The sequence below is a fragment of the Rhinatrema bivittatum genome, unplaced genomic scaffold (genome assembly GCF_901001135.1).
Source record: "Rhinatrema bivittatum unplaced genomic scaffold, aRhiBiv1.1, whole genome shotgun sequence".
Taxonomy (NCBI): domain Eukaryota; kingdom Metazoa; phylum Chordata; class Amphibia; order Gymnophiona; family Rhinatrematidae; genus Rhinatrema; species Rhinatrema bivittatum.
In genome coordinates, this window is record NW_021820730.1 from 100753 (window position 1) to 122717 (window position 21965).

The 21965-nt window shown below is 48.9% G+C and overlaps 1 protein-coding gene across 3 annotated transcripts in view; it reads right to left on the reverse strand.

The window, feature by feature from the left end:
* The window catches only part of LOC115082041 (F-box/LRR-repeat protein 5-like), a 194891-nt gene that overhangs the window by 95102 nt on the left and 77824 nt on the right, over positions 1-21965 (reverse strand). For all 3 annotated transcript variants that reach the window (XR_003854059.1, XM_029586305.1, XM_029586306.1), the window contains exon 5: positions 3153-3335. Coding sequence is in view for 2 of the 3 variants with exons in the window: in XM_029586305.1 (XP_029442165.1) it covers positions 3153-3335 (183 nt within the window). In the remaining variant the exon portion in view is untranslated. The remainder of the gene's footprint in view (positions 1-3152; positions 3336-21965) is intronic.

The following is a 21965-nucleotide window of genomic DNA, read 5'->3' on the forward strand; positions in this document are numbered from 1 at the left end:
TCGGATGATGGCGAGGACCCACTGGTCCGAGGTAATCTCGACCCACCTGCGGTAGAAGAGGGTTAGCCTGCCCCCTATGGCTGCTACCTCCGGATGAGTCAGCTGATTGTCATTGTGGGGTGCGGCCGGGGCCGGAACCCGAGCCGGTTTTCTTCTTGTTGTGCCTGGTCCGAAAGGACTGGTTCCTGGTCTGAGAACAAGGTGCTTGATAGCGAGTCCTGTAGGGGTTGAAGCGTTGAGAGCCTCCACCTCTGGAAGGCCTAGGCAGAGGACGCTGGGTCCTTCTTGACCTGTCTTCTGGCAGACGGGGCAATGGAGAGGCGCCCCACTTGGTAGCCCAGTTCTCGAGGTCGCTGCCGAACAGAAGAGATCCCTTAAAAGGCATTCTGGTAAGGCGTGCCTTAGAAGAGGAGTCGGCCGCCCAATTCCGTAGCCAGAGCTGTCTCCTGGCTGCCACTGATGAGGGCACTCCCTTGGCTGCCGTACGCACTAAGTCGGAGGCAGCGTCAATGAGAAATGAGAGAGCTGATTCCATTTCTTCCCCCGGGGTGTTGTTTCTGGCTTATGACAAACAGGAACGCGTCACTACGGTGCAGCAGGTCGCAATTCGTAGGGACATAGCGGCCACCTCAAAAGCTTTCCTCAGGATGGCGTCCAGGCGCCGGTCATGCGCATCCCTGAGGGCCGCCCCTCCCTCAACTGGAATGGCCGTGCGCTTCACCATTGCGCAGACTATGGCGTCTACCCTAGGGCACGCCAGCAGCTCCTTAGTTGCCGGGTCCAGGGGGTACATGCCGGATAAGGCCCGCCCCCCTTTGAATGAGGCCTCTGGCGCATTCCATTCCAGATCGATTAACTGCTGTGCTGCTTGGAGGAGGGGAAAATGGTGGGTCGTCTGACGAAGGCCCTCTAACAGGGGGTTCTCATACAAGGTTCCCCTGGGGTGCCCTGGCCCGGGATAGCCAACTCCGACAGGTATTGAGAGACCAGGTCCAGGAGATCCTCCTTAACGAAGAAGCGTCTCATGGTTCGATACGGCTCAGCTTCCGAGGGAGGTTCACCGTACTCGGGAAGCTCACCTTCTTCCTCAGAGCAATCTGAATCCCTATAAATGGGGCTCCCGGGTGGCGAGTGGCCGTGCCTAGGCCTCGAAGGTCCAGGGGCCAGGTCAGCAGGTACATATGGGTCCGGTCGAGGAGCAACCTGCATTTGGACAAAGGCATGAATAATTCCACCCAGGAGAGGGAAGTAGGGTCTGGCCTCAGGGGCACCAGGTCTCTAGGATTCCCCGGCTGCTCCCTTCGGCCTGCTAGATACGGGGTGGTCCCTGAGGAACTGGCACTTAGCAGGGGCTGGGATCAGCCCTGCCCTGGAACTCTCAAGGCCTCCTCACATTGGGCACATAGGGAATCTGCTTCCTCGCTCTGTGTAGCTCTGAGATTGCATGCTGAGCAGAGGCCTAGAGCTCTAATGCCTGATTCTGGAGGCGCCAGCTCCGTGGGCGCCTGGGCTCTCATATGCTCCATTGCGTATCGTATCGCTATGCGCAAAAGCTGTGCGCCTATGAATGTGTGCCTGTCAGCGAGCGCCTAACCCAGTGGCGTGCGCGTAGAAACGTGCACCCAACTTTGTGCGTGTAGTAATGTGCGCGTAACAACGTGCGCGTAACTGCGTGCGCATAACTATGTGCGCACTACGGCCTGCGCCTAACCAAACGCTGTGCGTAACGATGTACGTGTAACAGCGTGCGCGTAACAACGTGCGCGTAACTATGTGTGCATAACACGGAAGTGAACAGGCAGGCAAAATGGCGGGCCGCAACGGAGGCCGACCCTGCTGATCCTCGTCCTCCAGAGACCAAAGAAAGATGTACGCCTTACCTGATCTTCGGCGCTTCCCGGTTGTGACCCGGGCGGTCTCCGGCCGCGGGGGGAGAGGGTAAGTACCTTCACCGCCACGCTCGAGGAAGTGCACCCGCTGCCTCTAAGCCGCGCCCGAGCCCTTCTCACTCGGGGGCTAAGTCCTCACCGCGCACGGGTCGGGACCGAGGCCGCCTCTACGCCGCGCCCGAGCCCTTCTCACCTGGGGGCTAGGTCCCTGCCACGATTCGGCCACCGGACCGAGGCTCTCACCTCCGAGGACCCACGGAAATCACCTCGGGAAACTCAACTGGGGGAGGGACCGTAGGGTATCACCGCAGGAGTGCGGGGCTCGATCTTCAAATGGAAGTCTTCAAGAATTTAGTCGAGTAGAATTTGGATGAACGCTCAGCGAGCGTTGCAAGCTCCAAACTGCTTTGGAGATGGAAATTGAGTTGCTGCACTTCCTGTGGGGGTAATATGTACCCGTGCTGACGTCAGATCCGTCTCCAACTGCTAGCACGAGCATGCTATATCCACTTGTTTTGAGTCCATCTGCTACACGAAAGGAAAGCTATTTTTTTTTGGTGGGGGGGGGGGGGGGGGGGGGGGGAAGGGGACAAATTAGTTTCCTTCTGCTCCTTTGTACTTTCAGTTAAGTTTAGAAACAGGGCTGGGATCTAGTTCTATAAGCCTTCAATCATTACAGGAGAGTTTTCCTTTATTTTATTTACCATCCAACATACCTAATCCGGTCATCGTCGCAACAATCTTGGGTCATGCACCTCTTTTTGGAGCCCTGCAATAAAGGGCCCTGAATGCAGCCACTAGTAGTCACCCTTAAGTAATGACCTAAGGCTCTCCTCCTCCTCCAAGCAGCTGTAAATGCTACTTCTACATTATCCTCAGCCCAGCCAAACTAGAAGCAGATGACCCGATTCAGGGATCAAACTATAGAGATTTCTGCAGAGCAATTCACAGCACTGCCACTTAGCCACAGCACACTAGTTTCCTTACTAATTTTACTTTACTGCAGGAGGACCAAGAAGAAAAGTATCAAAAACGAATTGCTTGTCACCTCAGTAAATGTACAGTTTTACAAATTTTGTGAATATTTGCATTTTTGTGTAGAAAACATTTGGAAAGACAAGCCCAAACATTTCCCCACCCATAAATAAAATACTTTTAGGTAGAATACATGGAGAAACAGGAAAAACAAGTTACCAGCGTGGAGCATGTACAATTTTTCAGATGGTATGTTTTAAAAACAGTTTAAAACCTAAGCCCTTCTACCTCTGGCCCAAAGAACAGGATAAAGATGTTTCCAAAGAGATCCAGTTTTAGTCAGTTGTGACCATTTAGTGTTTACTTGGCTGCAGCGACACAAGTCCTGAGGGTTTAGGTAGGTAAATATTTTCAACATTACTTCAGGAGGAAGATGGGAAATATATGTGGTATTGCTCGTCACCTCGATTTCTGTAAAATAAGATAATCAAAAGTCAAGATTCAGTGGAAATACCTTCATATATAAACATTTTATTAAGCAAAAGGCATAGGATGCATTACTACAGGAATAATGATAAAGCTGATGGAAAACTTTCAACAGTTAATGTCCTACCATTAGGGTTTAGTTTGACCTAAAATTCATTACATCCATCCCAAATCAAAATAAGGTAAAAATTATGAGCAGAGAAGCAAGAACTGAGGAACATTTTGGGGAAGGAGGAGCCTATTCTGGCGGATTGGGCTCCACCTTAACCAGGATGGTACTAATACTGAAAGAAGATAAAGCAACTTTTAAATTAGATCATGGGGGAAAGCTACAGTTGTTCAGGAGTTCATTGTTCAGAGTGAGGAATCTCCTAAAGATACTGCCAAAATAGGAAAGAGCAAGTCTGCTTACCATAAACGATGTTCTCCCTAGATAGCAGATGAATTAGCTGTGCTGTCTGGGACGTCCTCCGGGCGGCTAAGAGGCGGAGCTCTCTTAGAACACAGTCTTTTCAGTGTAGTGCACCTGCGTGGATCTTCCCGCCCTGCCCCAATCTCCCTTCAGTCCGTGTCCAAGCAAGAGGAAATGGAACAATAACTGACCAGGGAGGCGGGAGGATCAGCATGACTAATTCATCTGCTATCTATGGAGAACAGTTTACGGTAAGCAAACTTGCTCTTTTCCCGTAGATAAGCATTAGCCATGCTGTCTGGGAGTCCCCAGCTGATGTTTTGAGCGCAAAAATCTCTGATCAACTCCTAATGATGATTTGAGGTAGTGCGCTCAAGACAGTAGAGAAGATAGGCGGACAGTTCTTATCTGTTGTCTTCACAACTTTCAAGAAATGCCCGATCTGAGAACTGTTTTGCCCATGTATGTGTCAGCTGCGGTCTGCTTGTCTAAACAGTAGTGTGCTGTGAACATGTGCAGCGAGGACCCGGTAGCAGCTCTGCAAATGTCTAGAATGGGCACCTCATGAAGATAAGCTATTGAAGCAGCCATAGCACGGACTTGGTGAGCCTTAGGGGAGGCAGACAAGTTCTCCGAACGCTTCTGATAGCAGAACTATATGCAATTTGAGATCCAGGACGAAAGGGTTCTTTTGGAAACTGGAAGTCCTAGGGTGGCGTTTATAGTAAGCGAGTGCAGGTTACGCTCGCCCTCATTGCTATGTGGCTTTGGGTAAAAGGATGGAAGGGCAATGGATTGGTTGAGGTGGAAAACTGAAACCAATTTAGGAAAGAAGGCGGGATGCATACGCAGCATAACTGTCGTGATAGAATTCCAGATAGGGTGAGTACTGCACCAGGGCCTGCAACTCACTGACCAGTCTCGCAGAGGTGAGGATAAGCAGAATGAGGACCTTCCAGGAGAGGAACCTGAGATAGCAAGTGTCCAGTGGCTCAAATGGTGGTAGTATCAATTGCTCTAGCACTACATTTAAATCCCATGGAACTGGAGGTTTCTGAATTGGAGGCCGGAGGCATAAAACCCACTTCATGAATCTTGAGATGAGCGGGTGACAAGAGATTGGGGCTTCGTTGTGCAGAGAATAGTAGGCTGCTATGGCACTGAGGTGGACTCTGACAGAAGCTGTGGCTAGTCCCTTCTAGTAGAGCAGACGGAGGTAATCCAATATTCGCTCAGGTGGACAGGTGAATGGGTCCGTTCCGTTTTCTGAGCACCAGGAGGAATAATGGGCCCATTTCCTTTGTTAATTTTTTTCTTGTGGCGGATTTCCTGGAGGAAACTAAAATATCCTGAAGCTAAGGAGAAAGGTTCAGGCATGGAGTCCCAGCCTTTCAATCTCCACGCAGTGAGATTCAGAGATGAGTGAAGCGGATGAAGCAGGGAGCCTACCTCCTGGGTGAGGAGGCTTGAACTGCTGCCCAGGGGAATCGGTCAGTCCACCGATAGTCGAACTAGATATGCGTACCACACTGGAACGATGAGAATCAGGTCTGCATTGTCTGTGATGCATTTCTGGACTGTGCGAGAGATTAGAGATATGGGAAGGCGTAGAGTAGACGACCCCCCCCCCCCCCCCCGTCCAGTCGATGAGGAACGCGTACTGCGCTAGTCATTGGGACCTGGGATACACCGAGCAGGTAGTCTGTATCTTTCGATTTTGTTCTGTAGCAAAGAGATAGACTCGTGGAAGACCCCAGGTTTGAAAGAGTCTTTCCGCCACGTCCTGATTGAGTTCCCACTCATGGGGATGAAAGAATCTGCTCAGTCTGTTGGCTCTGGAGATGTTGATGCCGGTTAGGTATGTGGCCTGTAGAGTGATGGATCTGTTCTCTGCCCATTCTAGGATCCCCACAGCCTCCCTGCAAAGGTTCCAGGAACTGACCCTCCTTCCTTGTTGATGTAAAATATGGCAACTTGGTTGTGTGTGGACCATGACAGTCTACCCTTTGAGTGCTTATTCGAAGGTTCGAAGAGCGTTTTGAATGGCACAGTGCTCCAGGAGGTTGATCTGTTGCGATGGTTCCCAGGCAGACCACAGGGCTCGAGTCTGAAGGTGGACTAGGTGAGTGCCCCACCCCTTGGTGGAAGAGTCTGTGGTGAAGACGGTGTGATGTACTGGGTCCCGCAGAGGTGCTCCTATTGTGAGAGCAGATGGTGTCAGCCACCACTCCAAATCCCATTTCATGCTGGACGTGAGGGTGATAGGAGTGGAGAGAGGATTGGAGAACTGGTTCCATTGTGACTTCAGTCCCCGTTGTAAACAATGAATGTGAAAGCAAGTGTGGGGAACGACAGGGATGCTGCCATGTGACAGAGGACGGTCAGGATCTGGCAAGCAGGAGCAGTGGTGGCTTCTTGGAGGCGGCCGGCGAGGGATTCAGGGCAAGGGCCCAAGATTCCGGGAGGAAGGCTCTATCCTGAATGGTGACGATATGAGCCCCAATGAGTTGTAAGACCTGAGTGAGTTACAGATTCAATTTCTCGTAGTTGACAATCAGTCCTAGGTTGTCCAGAAAGTATATGGTTGCGAGAAGATTGTTCTGTAGGAGGGACAGGTTGGGGGCCACCAGCAGCCAATCGTTCAGGTAGAGGAATATTTGAATACCCCATCGGAGGTGAGCCACTGTTACCTCTAGGCATTTCGTAAAAACTCTGGGGGCTGAAGAGAGGCCAAATGGGAGCACCTTGTATTGGAAGTGGCGGCCAGTGGCCGTGAAGCATAGGTACCGCCAGGACATGAGATGCATCGGTATGTGCAATTAGACATCCTTGAGGTCCAGTGAGCACATCCAATCGTTGGGGCAAAGGAAGGGAAGGATGGACTTGAGTGACTTCATTTTGAATTTTTCCCTAGTCAGGTGTCTGTTGAGAGAACATATCTATAATGGGTCTTAAGGCTCCCGACTTCTTGGGTATGAGGAAGTATTGGGAGTAGAAGCCCTGGTGGAACTGTGCAGAGGGTAGCTCGCGAATGCACTGTTGAAGCAAGTTGTTGTTTTCCTGTTGCAGGGGTCCGCAGCGTGCAGTCAGGTGTTTCAGGTGCACCAGGTGTGGAATGGATGGGATAGCCTTCCTGTATGATTTGTAAAATCCAAAGGTCGGATGTGATCGCCTTCCTTGCTGGAAAAAGGTGGGAGACCCTGCCCCCCACTGGAAACGGTAGAAATGGGTTCACCCACCCTAAAAACCCTGAGGGGGCTTAGGGGATACAGCTTTACAAATTTTGTCCTGAGGTGGACGAGGCTGCCGAGGAAGGCATTGGCGTTGTCGAGTCCCCTGTTGTTGGGAAGGCTGAGGACAACTTGGTATGTATTGTGCAGGCCGGTAGGATGGGTAAGGCTGCTAAGAACGTCGTTGATAATAAGGCTTCCTATAGAAGGAGAAATATCGTCTAGAGCAGCGCTTCTCAACCGGTGTGTCGCGAAACACTAGTGTGTCGCCAAACACTGGCAGGTGTGTCACGTCTCCTGGTATCCCACTACCCCGTTCTATTTTCCTTTTGCCTTTTTCCAGCCCCCACGGGCCAATTGGAAGCCTCCTTTCTTCCTACCCCCACTGCCCAATGGGAAGCCTCCTTCATTCTGCCTGCCCCTGCGCAGGCCAAGTGGAAGCCTCCTCCCTACCAGTGGGAGTAGGAAGAAGGGAGGAAGCCTTTGATAGGCCGGTGAGGGGGAGGAATAGAAGTTTTTGAACTCAGACGAAGCAAGGCCACGCGGAAGAGGAAACCCGACCCCCGAAGCAAAGCCGCCGTGGGAGCCCATTCCCATGGCGGCGAAGAGGAAACCCGACCACGACCAAACAAGGCTGTCACAGCACGTGGCGGCAAGGAGAAAACCCGACCCTGACTGAGGCCACCCACGGGAGCCCATTCCCGTGGTGGCAAAAAAGTAAGGCCCGCTGGAGTAAAGCCGCGGCGGAACTGGAGCCCATCCCTGCAGTGAAGAAAGAAGTTTTTGGTGAGAGCGTGTGGGTGCGAGCGTGTGCGTGTGAATGGGTGCGAGTGTGAATGGGTGCGAGCGTGAGTGTGAATGGGTGCCTGGGTGAGAGCGTGTGTGAGTGATGGGTGCGAGCGTGTGTGTGTGTGTGAATGGGTGCCTGGGTGAGAGCTTGTGTGTGTGGGTGTGAGTGAATGGGTGCCTGGGTGAGAGCTTGTGTGGGTGGGTGTGTGGGTGTGTGTGAATGGGTGCCTGGGTGAGAGCTTGTGTGGGGTGTGTGTGTGTGTGTGTGTGTGTGTGTGTGAATGGGTGCCTGGGTGAGAGCTTGTGTGGGTGTGTGTGTGTGAATGGGTGCCTGGGTGAGAGCTTGTGTGGGGGGGGGGGTGTGGGGGGGTGAAAGGGTGCCTGGGCGAGAGCTTGTGGGGGTGAATGGGTGCCTGGGCGAGAGCTTGTGTGTGTGTGGGGGGGTGAATGGGTGCGAGCTTGTGTGTGTGGGGTGGGGGTGAATGGGTGCCTGGGTGAGAGCGTGTGTGTGGGTGTGTGTGAATGGGTGCCTGGGTGAGAGCTTGTGTGTGTGTGTGTGTGAATGGGTGCCTGGGTGAGAGCTTGTGTGTGTGTGTGTGTTTGCGTGTGGGTGTGAATGGGTGCCTGGGTGAGAGCGTGTGTGTGTGTTTGCGTGTGGGTGTGAATGGGTGCCTGGGTGAGAGCGTGTGTGTGTGTGTTTTGCGTGTGGGTGTGAATGGGTGCCTGGGTGAGAGCGTGTGTGTGTGTGTTTGCGTGTGGGTGTGAATGGGTGCCTGGGTGAGAGCGTGTGTGTGTGTGTTTGCGTGTGGGTGTGAATGGGTGCCTGGGTGAGAGCTTGTGTGTGTGTGTTTGCGTGTGGGTGTGAATGGGTGCCTGGGTGCGAGCTTGTGTGTGTGTGTTTGCGTGTGGGTGTGAATGGGTGCCTGGGTGCGAGCTTGTATGTGTGTGTTTGCGTGTGGGTGTGAATGGGTGCCTGGGTGAGAGCTTGTGTGGGTGGGTGTGAGCTTTTTTGTGTGTGTGTGGGTGCCTGGGTGAGAGCTTGCCTGTGTGTGTGTGTGGGTGTGAATGGGTGTGTGGGTGAGAGCTTGTGTGTGGGTGTGAATGGGTGCCTGAGCTTGTGGGTGTGAATGGGTGCCAGGATGAGAGCTTGTGGGTGTGAATGGGTGCCAGGATGAGAGCTGGTGTGAATGGGTGCGAGAGCATTTGTGTGTGATTATAAGAGACCATGAGTGTGACAGAGAGAGACTGGTCAGGAAGATGACTGGTGTGAGAGAGAGACCGAGACTGGTCGTGGGGTCCTGTTTGGGGGGGGGGGGGCGGTGAGGACAGAGCTTCAGCAGCCCTTGCTGCTTCTGGCGAGTGCTATTGGCCTGGAAGGGAAAGGAGTAGGAGAGTTGCTGGAGAGGGAAAGTAAAGTTGGCTTTTTAAGGTTATTTTTCTTGATTGACTGACATTTTAATTATTGGGTATTATGCGATGTCTGCTCTTTTGAAATATTTATTGATATTTGGACATGTTTTAATAATTTATGAGTTTTTAATTGTTGGATATTATTCTGTTCAGCAGCTGTTTTGTAACATTTTTAGTATAGCTTTACAATTATTTCTGTGTGGGGCTCTATAGCAGCTTGGCTTATTCTGTTTTCCCAATAGGAAATGTATTAGTGTTTAAGGCAGGGGTTGGGAACCCATGGCTCGTGAGCCAGATATGGCTCTTTTGATGGCTGCATCTGGCTCGCAGACAAATCTAAATCAGTGTGTCGCCACACTTTCCAGTCCCCCGCTGACCCAGCTGCTCCCCGGTCCTCCTCCGCCCGGGCTTAAAATGCTGTCAGCCTGGGCGGAACGCGGCAGAATAGCTGAGTCGGCGGCACCGGCATGCTCTCTTCTTCCCACCCCCCCCCCCCCCCCCCCGCGGCCCGGAAGCGGAAGTGGTGAGCATCGGGTGCGTGCGCGGGAAGAAGAGACCACGCTAGTGTGATCAGCGTCGGTCCGACGAAAAGAAGAGGTGCGGTCTGAAGAATGTGCAGCGCAGCTCGGAGGAAAATGAAGAAGAGCTTCAACCGCGGCCGATGGGACTCCTCCGCGAGGGCTGAAAATGAAGGAGGTTAGCGTTGGGAGGAGGCTGCTGCCGCTGCGAGTTCCCGGGTGGGGGTGAGAGTGAATGAGCGAGCAAGCATGTGTGTTTGAAATCCTGTGTGTGTGAGTGAGAGATTGCATGTATGTGAATGATTGAGAGCCTGTATATGTGAAAGAGAGTATGTGTGTGATCGAGAGCCTGCGTAAGAGAGAGAGCATGAATGTAAGTTTACGATTGGGAACCTGTATGTGTAAAGTTTGTGATTGAAAACCTGTTTGTGTGAAAGAGTATGTGTGTATGATTGAGATCCTTTGTGTGTGAGAGAAATCATGTGTATGTATGATTAAGAGCCTGTGTGTATAAGTAAGAGAGAGCATGTGTGTCTGTGTGTGATTGAGAGCTGGTTTAGGTGATGGAGCATGTGAGTATGTGATTGAGAGCCTGTGTGTAAATGAGAGAAAGAGAGGACATGTTTGTAAGCATGTGAATGAGAGTCTGTGTGTGAGAGAAAAAGACAGCATGTATTTATGTGATTGAAAGCCTGTGTGTGTAAGCGTGAAAAGATAGACAGCATGTGTGTAAATGTGTAATTAAGAGCCTATATAACGGCTCGATACTGTAAGGCCGCGGTAGAAACAGTGCGGCAGTGTCAGGCGCACCCTTCCTCCCCGCACACACAGTTCTCTTGACCTAGTGCCTGATACTCTCTTCTAATTGCATGCAAATGCATGCCGCGGCTGTAAAGCGTTAGGGAAGGGTTATGCCCGCGCAACCCATTTTACTGCATAGGCGCTTAATACAGCGCCTATACAGTAACCTGGGTGCGCTGGTACCTGTCATTTCAAATGTCATTTCAAATGATATTTGAAATGACAGGCACCAGGAAGTGTAAAAAACAAAATTTTTAAATACCTGTCGGAGGGCCGCGTGGGTCCAGGCGGCGGGATCCGGGGGGCGGGTGGTCGCGTGTTAAATCTAGGCCGCGGACGGGTGGGCGCCTGTTCCAGGCGGCGGCGGGGGGAGGGGGCGGGTGGACGCGCGTTAGTTTCAGACGACCGGCGGCAGCGGGAGCCGGGGGGCGGGTGGTCGCGTGTTAAATCTAGGCCGGGTCGCACAGACGCGCATTCATCCAGGTGGAGGAGCCGGCGGCGAAAACGGCCTGCTCCTCCGCCTGGATGAATGAATGCGCGCCTGTGCGACCCCTGCGATTCGGCGCTCAAGGCGTGACGTCACGGCATGTGACTGCCTTGAGCACCGAATCGCAGGGGTCGCACAGGCGCGCATTCATTCATCCAGGCGGAGGAGCCGGCGGCTTTTGCCGCCGGCTCCTCCGCCTGGATGAATGCGCGCCTGTGCGACCCGGCCTAGATTTAACACGCGACCACCCGCCCCCCGGCTCCCGCCGCCGGTCGTCTGAAACTAACGCGCGTCCACCCGCCCCCTCGCCGCCGCCTGGAACAGGCGCCCACCCACCTGCGGCCTAGATTTAACACGCGACCACCTGCCCCCCGGATCCCGCCGCCCGCCTGGACCCACGCAGCCCTCCGACAGGTATTTAAAAATTTTTATTTTTTTTTCTGACAGGTTTTGTGTGTCCCACAGCATTACATTTTCTCGATCATCTCTGTATCGCTTTTTTTTTTTTATTGTGTTTTATTGTTTTTGAGTATCTTAAGCGGTGTCGATGGATTTGTTACTAGACTCACAGTCCTAACACCTACTAGGGGAAGGCGGTAAACTAACACGTTAAGGCCGCGGCAAAACAGCGGGTTACTAAGGAGATAATATCAGCGCCCGTTACAGTATCGGAGGGGAATAGCTAATTCCTTCATTATACAGCTAATTCGTTCATTTACACATCATATACATGCTGCGTGCGGAAAGGGTTATGTGTCTATTTTACGAAGCGCTAAGGACGCGTGAAACTGGAGACTGTATCGCTGGATCGCCTTACTCGTCTGTATTGTGCGCTCCCAGCACGTTACAGACGGGGAATCTTTAACCGCACGTTACTGTATCAACCCGTAAGTGAGAGAGAAAAAGCATGTGTATATGTGAGTGACTGAGAGCATGTGTGTAAAGGTGTGAAATTGAGAGCCAGTGTGAGAGAGAGCGCTGGTATGTGACAGAGAGGAGAAAGTTCCAAGCAAACCACCCCTCCCTCCTGCTAATTCAGAACAGTCTCAGGACACCTGGATATCAAACGTTCCCAGGTATGCAGAGCAAAAAAATTTTTTGTATCCTTATTATTTTTCATTACTGGGTCTTTGTGTCTGCTATTTTGAAATATTTTGTTGGTATCTGGAAATTTTTTGAGTTTTTAATTATTGGATATTCCACTCATCAGCTGTTTCAAAATATGTTTTTTGTTAGTACAGTTTTACTGCTGATGATTTTATATTTCTTGATTTGTTTTATAAGGATGGGTGATGTTTCTTTTTTCCTTTGTTACATTGCATACAGAGACTCTGGCTTGTTGCAGTTTCCAATTCAGTTTTTTCTGCATGCTTCTAGTTATGCGTTTTGGTCTCTTTATTCTATGTTAGGTGAGGGTCAGCACGTGATTCAGGTGAGGTTTTCTGCTGGCGTGTAGTTTCTGTTTAGGACTCTATAGCAGCCTGACTTGGTCCGTTTTCCTAATAGGAGATGTATTGGTGTCTTAAGGCCTGGTGTAATATTTTCAGAGACTTATTGTACTTTAAAAGTGTGATCTTACATAAAATGCACACATTTACTTGTATCTAGTTTTAAACATATTGTATCGCTCTCATGGAATTACATTTTAAAATATGTGGCGTTCATGGCTCTCTCAGCCAAAAAGGTTCCTGACCGCTGGTTTAAGGCCTGGTTTAATAGTTGTATTTCTTAGATAGGGTTGTTACTGTTGAGTGTGTTCCGTAATACAGGTGTAACTTTGTGCGGGTTCGTTTGTGTGAGTCTGTTAGGTGCTATATTTCTCTTTCCATTTCTCCAGGTTTGCACTGCATGCAGAGTAGCTTTTTTGGTTTTCCATTCCAGTTTCTGTTTCCATATTTATAATTTGTGGTTTTTCTGTACTTGCTGAAGGGTATGTGACCGAGGTGAGGTATTTAACTAGCATGTAGGCATTTGTATCAATCTTATTTGTTGTGTTTTCTCAATAGGATATGAATTAGTGGTAAATTACTGTCTTTTCATAAGGAAGGCTATTTTGCCTGGTAGTAAAAGATGTTTCTTTTGCTTTTACTGGGATGTCATCAGAACCAGAATATCTTTTTTGTATGGCGAGTTGTGCAGGGTAATGCCCTAGATCTGCTCTGTACTCATTGCTGGGAGTTGAGAGGATTCCTGTGGATGCAGAGTGCATGTTTACATTTAGCCCCATGATGGTCACATGTTCAGTGTGCCACGCATGTGAGAACCATCTGTCAGGTGTCTAGACCAGTGGTTGAGAACCACTGGTCTAGAGGAAGCAGTATCAGAAGGAGTGGTCAGTGACATGACGGCCACCTTCTGCTCCTTAAGCTGGGCTACAGTCTCTCTCAACTTGTCTCCAAAAGAGATTAGCCGGGAGACAGGGGAGGTCGGCAAGTTTTTCGTGGCCATCTTTGCGAATGGCGCTCACTCAAAGCCATGATAATTGTTGGGCAGCGATAGCTTTGGCCGTGAACTTGGCCGAAGTATCGAACCCTTCATAAACAGTTAGGAGGAGGTGCCTTAACCCTTCCTCTAAGTCGTGGAATTGTTCAGGAGGTCGGTGGTCTGGGAACGCCTCCTGAAGCAGGGGCTTTAGATTGGAGACATTCATACAGGTACTGTGTAATATAGAACTGGTGCTGTTGAATTTTTGCATTTAGCATACTAGATTGGAAACTCCTTTTCCCGAAATCATCCAAGTATTTGGAATCTTTCCCAGGTGGAGTGTTTGAGTGTAGACATGATTTTTTGGCATCCTGCATAGTTGACTCCAATACCATTGAGGCATGAGGAAGATGCACTGTGGAATAAAATTGTGACTGCCACATACGGAATTTCAAGTCTGTTTTTCGAGAGGTTGGTGGTCCCGCAAAGGGAGATTCCCAGGCCCTGGTCATGACCGCGTGTCCAGGACAGCATGAGAGGGCAAGGCCGTGGGTTCCGAAGGCGATTCAAAGATTTTAAGGATACCCTGGACTTCTGCTCTTGGGTCAGGAATTTTCCTAGTCTCAATGTTGAGACGTTGCCCCACTTTCGCCACGAACTTGGAATACGATAGATCCTCCAGTGGAGAGACAGGGTCTGGTTGTTCTTCCGCAGGGTCAGAAGGATACCGTGTAGAGGCTCCTGGTGAAGTGGAAAGGTTGGGGGGAAACATCCCCAGGAGGAGAAGTCGGTGGAGGTGGGCCAGGAGGAGAAGGATCTGGACTGAGGCTTTTCTGCGATGGAGGGACTTCCAGGGGTATCACGGCTGGACGTTTCCCCCGTTGCTCAACAGTAGTAAGAAATTGAGAAAGAATAAGGGAAATCTTTGACATTGCCTGAGAGGCCAAGGTGTCCTGAGGGACTGGCATAGGCTCTCTGTGAGCATCGCTGGGTACTGGTCTCGGTTCCCTGTGAGCACCGCTGGGTGGTACTGCAGCCAACAGGATGTCAGTGTCTGGACCTCTTGGTTGAAGTGGGTCCGTAGGAGGCCGCTTGTCTCTCTTTTGCAAGGGTTCCTGGAGGCCTGATTTTTTCCTATGCTGTGAGGCAGTGGACAGGCCAGAGTAAACCCTGGATGAGGCCAAGAACTGTGAGAGGCAGCTGGAGAAGAAGGCGCCACATCAGAGTCCACCACTAAGAGTGGGGAAGGTTCCCTGGGTCATTTGTGCCCCGACGTGTGCTTTTTTGGTGTTTTAGTAACACTGTACGTCGCGGGCATCAACTTCGGCATCGACTTGCTTCGGTGTGTCGTCTATGCCTTGTGCTCCTGCTTCGGTGTTGAATCGTGCGGTCGGCTCCTCAAGTCAGATGCGTCGGGGCTCAACACTGTTCGGCGCAGATGGCGTCTTCGGCGCCAGACGCATCCCCTGCGGACAAACCGGGAGGCCCTACAGAGGAAGCTCGATGATGTGTTGATGCTTTGGAGGTCTAGGAGGGTCCCGGAGAAGACTTAGTCAAGTCTTCGGAAGGGGCATACAATCCTGATGCCGCTTCCCACAGTTTGGCGATCCTTGCAGCCCTTTGTTGCTGGGCTCGGGGGGACATGCGTCCGCAGTCCCTGCAGGTCGTCTGGTCATGTTCTGGTACGAGGCAGATGTAACATCTAGCGTGTCCGGTTACCGACATAATTTTGCCACATTGGCAAAATCTGAACCCTGGTGGCCGCGGCATCTCAGCGAAAAAACAAGTTTTCCTGTCAGCAGAAAAAAAAGTAATGAGGAGAGCTCCGCGTGCAGGTAGGCGCGCCGAAAATAACGGACTGAAGGAGATCGGGGCAGCGCAGGAAGATCCAAGCAGGCGCACTACACTGAAAAGACTCCGTGTTCGAAGAGAGCTCCGCCACCTAACCGCCCATAGGACGTCCCAGACAGCATGGCTAATTCATGCTGCTTATCTACGGGAAAAGTTATGGTATCCTAATACAGAGGTTGTAGTAAGTGCTGAAGTAGCTCAGGTGTACTAAAATACAAATGATTTCCAAACTACCTGTACCAATGGCTAATAAGCAGGTTGCTAATATAAATAAAAAGCGAACTTTTGTATGCAAGCAAATGCCAGAAATCTAAAAATTTCAACTGGAGAGTTAGAATGCATGGCACTAAATGAAGATATATACATATTAAGTTAATAAAACTGGCAATTTTGTTTTAATTTTTACTTTTTAAATTTTGTTTTTATTGCTAGATGTGTTTTTATTTTACAGTTAAATGGGCAAAGTTTGTGAACTGCATTGGGCAACCTGTGGTATAGAAAATTGAATGGATAAATGGAGGATTTCAATTACTCCAATACTGACTGGGTAAATGTCTAATCAGAGTATGCTAGGATGGTAAAGTTCTTAGATGCTATTAATACATAGCATAGTAACATAGTAATGATGTTCTTATGTTGGCAGATAAAGACCTGATGATCTATTCAGTGTGCCCAGCGATTTGCTTATGATAGTAACTACTACTCCATGCAGGTTACCACCATGTGCTCTGTTAAGGGTAATAACTGCTTCATGGAGCAGCTGATCCTAAAAACAATGGGGTGGGGGGGGGGGGAAGAGCAGGAACTACTTTGGATCACATTCTCAGTAACATGCAGGACCTGGTACAAAGGGTTAAAGATGGTAGAGCTACTTGACAATAGTAATGATCATAACACAATCAAATCTGACATTACTGGAAGGAAGATAAATGCTATTGCGGTTTTTTTACACCAGGTCCAGAGACCACTCGTGGGACCAAAAAGCCTGACTGAGCTGGTCTGCTACTACATTATCTGTCCTACTAAGTACATAAGAACATAAGAAATTGCCATGCTGGGTCAGACCAAGGGTCCATCAAGCCCAGCATCCTGTTTCCAAAAGAGGCCAAACCAGGTCACAAGAACCTGGCAAGTACCTATGGCTCGAAGAAACATGTTCTGAGAGCGGGCCCAGGACCAAATCTGTACCATCTCCTGTTACAGGAGGAACGATCCCATGCCTGTTTGTTGATGTACCACATCGTTACCTGATTGTCGGTCAGGATGAGGACCGATTTGGACACCAAGCGGTCCGGGAACGCCCACAGGCTATAATGGATTGCTCGGAGCTCCAAGAAGCTGATCTGGTACTGAGCATCCTGAACCGACCACAGGCCCTGGGTGCGGAGCCTTTCCATGTAGACACTCCATCCCAACGTGGATGCATCAGTGGTGAGGACAACTTGGAAAGAGGGTGACCGAAAAAGAGCCCCCTGCTCCAGTTTGGTTAGGTCCTCCTACCAGAACAAGGAAATCTGGAACGGCGGGGTGACACATACGCACATTGAAGTCCTGGGAGGTTTGCCGCCAATGAGACCGAAGGGTCTACTGACCCCTGCGCAGCTGTAAGCGGGCAAAGGGTGTGACATGGACCATAGCCGCCATGTGGCCCAAAAGGCGCACAAAACTCGCCAAGTCCACCAAGGTGAGTTCTCAGTTGGGAGGGAGATAGGCCTTGCCCTCTACTGTATTTAGGTGGGCACTGATGAAATCCAGGTGCAGGGATGGAATCAGATGGGATTTCAGGTAGTTGATGACAAACCAAGAGACTCCAACACCTGTACGGTTAAGCGCAGAGACCAAAGCGCTCTCTTGTTGAGAGCTGCTCTTGATGAGCCAGTCGTCTAAGGTCTAAGCAAGGGAACACTTGCGCCCCTAGATGGCTCAGATGCACTGTTATTGGTGCTAAGCATTTGGTGAAGATGCGCGGCGCTGAGTCAAAGCTAAATGGCAGCACCCTGTATTGGAAATGCCTGGAGCCCACCAAGAAGCGGCGATATCTCCGGTGACTGCGTGAGATCTCGACGTGTGCGTAGGTGCTCTTGAGATCGAGGGAGCAAAGACAGTCTCCTCCCTGCAGGAGAGGGATCAAAGTGCCGAGGGAGACCATTTTGAACTTCTCTCGTTTGAGAAAACAATTCAGAGCCCTCAGGTCCACAATGGGACAGAGTCCCCCTGTCCTCTTGGGGATAAGGAAGTATCGGGAATAAAACCCCGTCCCCTGTTGCTGCAAAAGAACTGGCTCGACTGTCCTGAAAAGAATGAGGGCAGAGAGCTCGGAGAACAAGATCTCCTGATGGGGAGACTGACCCCAAGAGGGGCACAGGGGGGCAGTCACCGGGCGTACTCACGAAGTTTGAACAATACCCTCAGCAAATGATTGATAGGACTCACTGATCTGACGCAATCGCTAACCAGCATAAGAACATGCCATACTAGGTCAGACCAAGGGTCCATCAAGCCCAGCATCCCGCCTCCAACAGTGGCCAATCCAGGCCATAAGAACCTGGCAAGTACCCAAAATCTAAGTCGATTCCATGCTACTGTTGCCAGTAATAGTAGTGGCCATTTTCCAAGCCAACTTAATTAATAGCAGGTAATGGACTTCTCCTCCAAGAAATTATCCAATCTTTTTTTAAATACAGCTTCACTAACCACATCCTCTGGCAACAAATTCTAGAGTTTAATTGTGCGCCGAGTGAAAAAGAACTTTCTACGATTACTTTTAAATATGCCACATGTTAACTTCATGGAGTGCCCCCTAGTCTATTATCAGAAAGAGTAAATAACCGATTCACATTTACCCATTCTAGACCTCTCATGATTTTAAACACTTCTATCATATCCCCCCTCAGCCATCTATTCTCCAAGCTGAAAAGTCCTAACCTCTTTAGTCTTTCCTCATAGGGGAGCTGTTCCATTCCCTTTATCATTTTGGTCGCCCTTCTCTGTACCTTCTCCATCACAACTATATCTTTTTTTGAGATACAGCGACCAGAATTGTACACAGTATTCAAGGTGCAGTCTCACCATGGAGCGATACAGAGGCATTATGACATTTTCTGTTTTATTCACCGTTCCCTAATAATTCCCAACATTCTGCTTGCCTTTTTTTTTTTTTTTTTTACTTCCACAGCACATTGAACTGATGTTTTCAATGTGTTATCCACTATGACGACTAGATCTCTTTCTTGGATGGTAGCTCCTAATATGGAACCTAACATTGTGTAACTATAGCATGGGTTACTTTTCCCTTTATGCATCACCTTGCACTTATCCACATTAAATTTCATCTGCCATTTGGATGCCCAATTTTCCAGTCTCACAAGGTCTGCAATTTATCACAATCTGCTTGTGATTTAACTATTCTGAACAATTTTGTATCGTCTGCAAATATGATTACCTCACTTGTCCTATTTCTTTCCACATCATTTATAAATATATTGAAAAGTACGGGTATCAATACAGATCCCTGAGGCACTCCACTGCCCATTCCCTTCAGCTGAGAAAATTGTCCATTTAATCCTACTCTGTTTCCTGTCTTTTAACTAGTTTGCAATCCACAAAAGGACATCGCCACCTATCCCATGACATTTTACTTTTCCTAGAAGCCTCTCATGAGGAACTTTGTCAAATGCCTTCTGAAAATCCAAATATACTACATCCACCGGTTCACCTTTATCTACATGTTTATTAACTCCTTCAAAAAAGTGAAGCAGATTTGTGAGGCAAGACTTGCCTTGGGTAAAGCCATGCTGACTTTGTTCCAGTAAACCATATGTTCTGTGATTTTGATGTTTAGAACACTTTCCACTATTTTTCTTGGCACTGAAGTCAGGCTAACTGGTCTGCAGTTTCCCGGATCGCCCCTGGAGCCCTTTTTAAATATTGGGGTTACATTAGCCACCCTCCAGTCTTCAGGTACAATGGATGATTTTAATGATAAGTTACAAATTTTTACTAATAGGTCTGAAATTTCATTTTTTAGTTCCTTCAGAACCCTGGGGTGTATACCATCCAGTCCAGGTGATTTACTACTCTGCAGTTTGTCAATCTTCTATGTTCACCGTGATTTGGTTCAGTTCATCTGAATCACCCATGAAAACCTTCTCTGGTACGGGTATCTCCCCAACATCCTCTTCAGTAAACACCTAAGCAAAGAAATCATTTAATCTTTCTGCGATGGCCTTATCTTCGCTAAGTGCCCCTTTAACCCCTTAATCATCTAACGCTCCAACTGACTCCCTCACAGGCTTTCTGCTTCGGATATATTTTAAAAAGCTTTTACTGTGAGTTTTTGCCTCTACGGCCAACTTCTTTTCAAATTCTCTCTTAGCCTATCTTATTAACGTCTTACATTTAACTTGCCAATGGTTATGCATTATCCTATTTTCTTCTGTTGGATCCTTCTTCCAATTTTTGAATGATGATCTTTTGGCTAAAATAGCTTCTTTCACCTCCCCTTTTAACCTTGCCAGTTATTGTTTTGCCTTCTTTCCACCTTTAAGTGTGGAATACATCTGGACTGTGCTTCCAGGATGTTTTTTTTTTTTTAAATATGACCACGCCTCTTGCACACTTTTTACCTTTGTAGCTGCTCCTTTCAGTTTTTTTCTATTTTTCTCATTTTATCAAAGTTTCCCTTTTGAAAGTTTAGCATGAGAGCCATGGATTTGCTTACTGTCCCCTTCCAGTCATTAATTCAAATTTGATCATATTGGGGCAGATTTAAAACCTGTGCACGCTACCCGGCGCGTACAAATATACGTCCGATTTTATAACATGCACGCACATGTTAAAAAAATCAGGGGTCGGTGCGCAAGGGAGTGAATACTAGCGCGATCTCCCGGCCCTGCAGAGGCCTCTGGCCATGCCCCCACCCCACCAATTTTTTCAAGCCCGGGGACTTACACGCGCTGCCGGGCCCTTTTGAAAATAGGCCAAGCGCGCATAATCCACCTGGATTTACGCGGGTAAGTCTTTTAAAATCTGCCCCATTATGATCACTATTGTCAAGCGGCCCCACCACCGTTACCTCTCACCAAATCCTGTGCTCCACTGAGAATTACATCTAAAATTGCTCCCTCTCGTCAGAACCTGAAACAATTGCTCCATAAAACTGTCATTTATTCCATACAGGAACTTTATCTCTCTAGCATTTCCCGATGATACATTTACCCCGTCAATATCGGGGTAATTGAGATCTCCCATTATTACCGCACTACCAATTTGGTTAGCTTCCCTAATTTCTCTTAGCATTTCACTGTCCGTCTCACCATCTTGACCAGGTGGCTGATAGTATACTCCTACCACTATAGTCTTCCCCAACACACAAGGGATTTCTACCCATACAGATTCGATTGTGCATTTAGTCTCATGCAGAATGTTAATCCTGTTGGACTTTATGCCATCCCAGACATAAAGCGCTACACCGCCTCCCAGATGCTCCTCTCTGTCATTGCGATATAATTTGTACCCCGGTATAGCATTGTGCCATTGGTTATCCTCCTTCCACCATGTCTCTGAGATGTCAATTAAGTCTGTCATCATTCACTGCTATAGCGACTAGAAGAAAAAAGGATTAATGAACACCAGGAGTTCTTTATTGAGCACAGAATGTGATAAAAGCCCAACTCAGGCCGAGTTTCGCTCTATGAGCTGCTTCAGGGGCTAATAAAATGAAACATATATAGAAACATATAAATACAAATAAAAACATATACACCATACACAAATAATTAAATCATATAAAAATTAAATTAAATTTGATCTATGACACACTTAATCACAACACAAAAACTTGATCAAAACAGACATGGTCTATAAAGTCTTTAAGTGTAACTCATATGTCCACATAAAATTTATAGCACTGATTAATGATTTTATGTATAAATTTTATGTGGACATATATGAGTTACACTTCCTTGCACCATCATCTCATCCACACATTGAGACTCCGGAGCTCTGCCTGCCTCTGGGGACCTGTGCGTGGAACAGGGAGCATTTCAGAGAATGCTACCCTAGAAGCTCTGGATTTAAGCTTTCTACCTAAGAGCCTAAATTTGGCTTCCAGAACCTCCCTCCCACATTTTCTTATGTCGTTGGTGCCCACATGTACCATGACAGCCGGCTCCTCCCCAGCACCGTCTAAAATCCTATCTAGGTGACGCGTGAGGTCCGCCACCTTTGCACCAGGTAGGCATGTTACCAGGCGATCCTTATGTCCACCAGTTACCCGGCTGTCTACATTCCTAATAATCGAATCACCAACTATGATGGCCGACTTAACCCTTCCCTCCTGGGCAGTAGGCCTTGGAGAAACATCCTCGGTGCAACAGGACAATGCACCACCTGGAGAGCAGGTCCTTGCTACAGGATCCTTTCCTGCTACACCAGGTTGATGCTCTCCGATCTTGAGACCTTCTTCCTCCAAGGCAGCACCAGGGCAGGTCTGAAGTTGGGACTTGGTTACTATGACCCTGAAGGTTTTATCTATATACCTCTCTGTCTGCCTCAGCTCCTCCAGGTCTGCCACTCTAGCCTCCAGAGATCAGACTCGTTCTCTGAGAGACAGGAGCTCTTTGCATCGCATGCACATGTACAATTTCTCACCGGCGGGTAAAAAATCATACATGTGACACTCGATGCAAAATA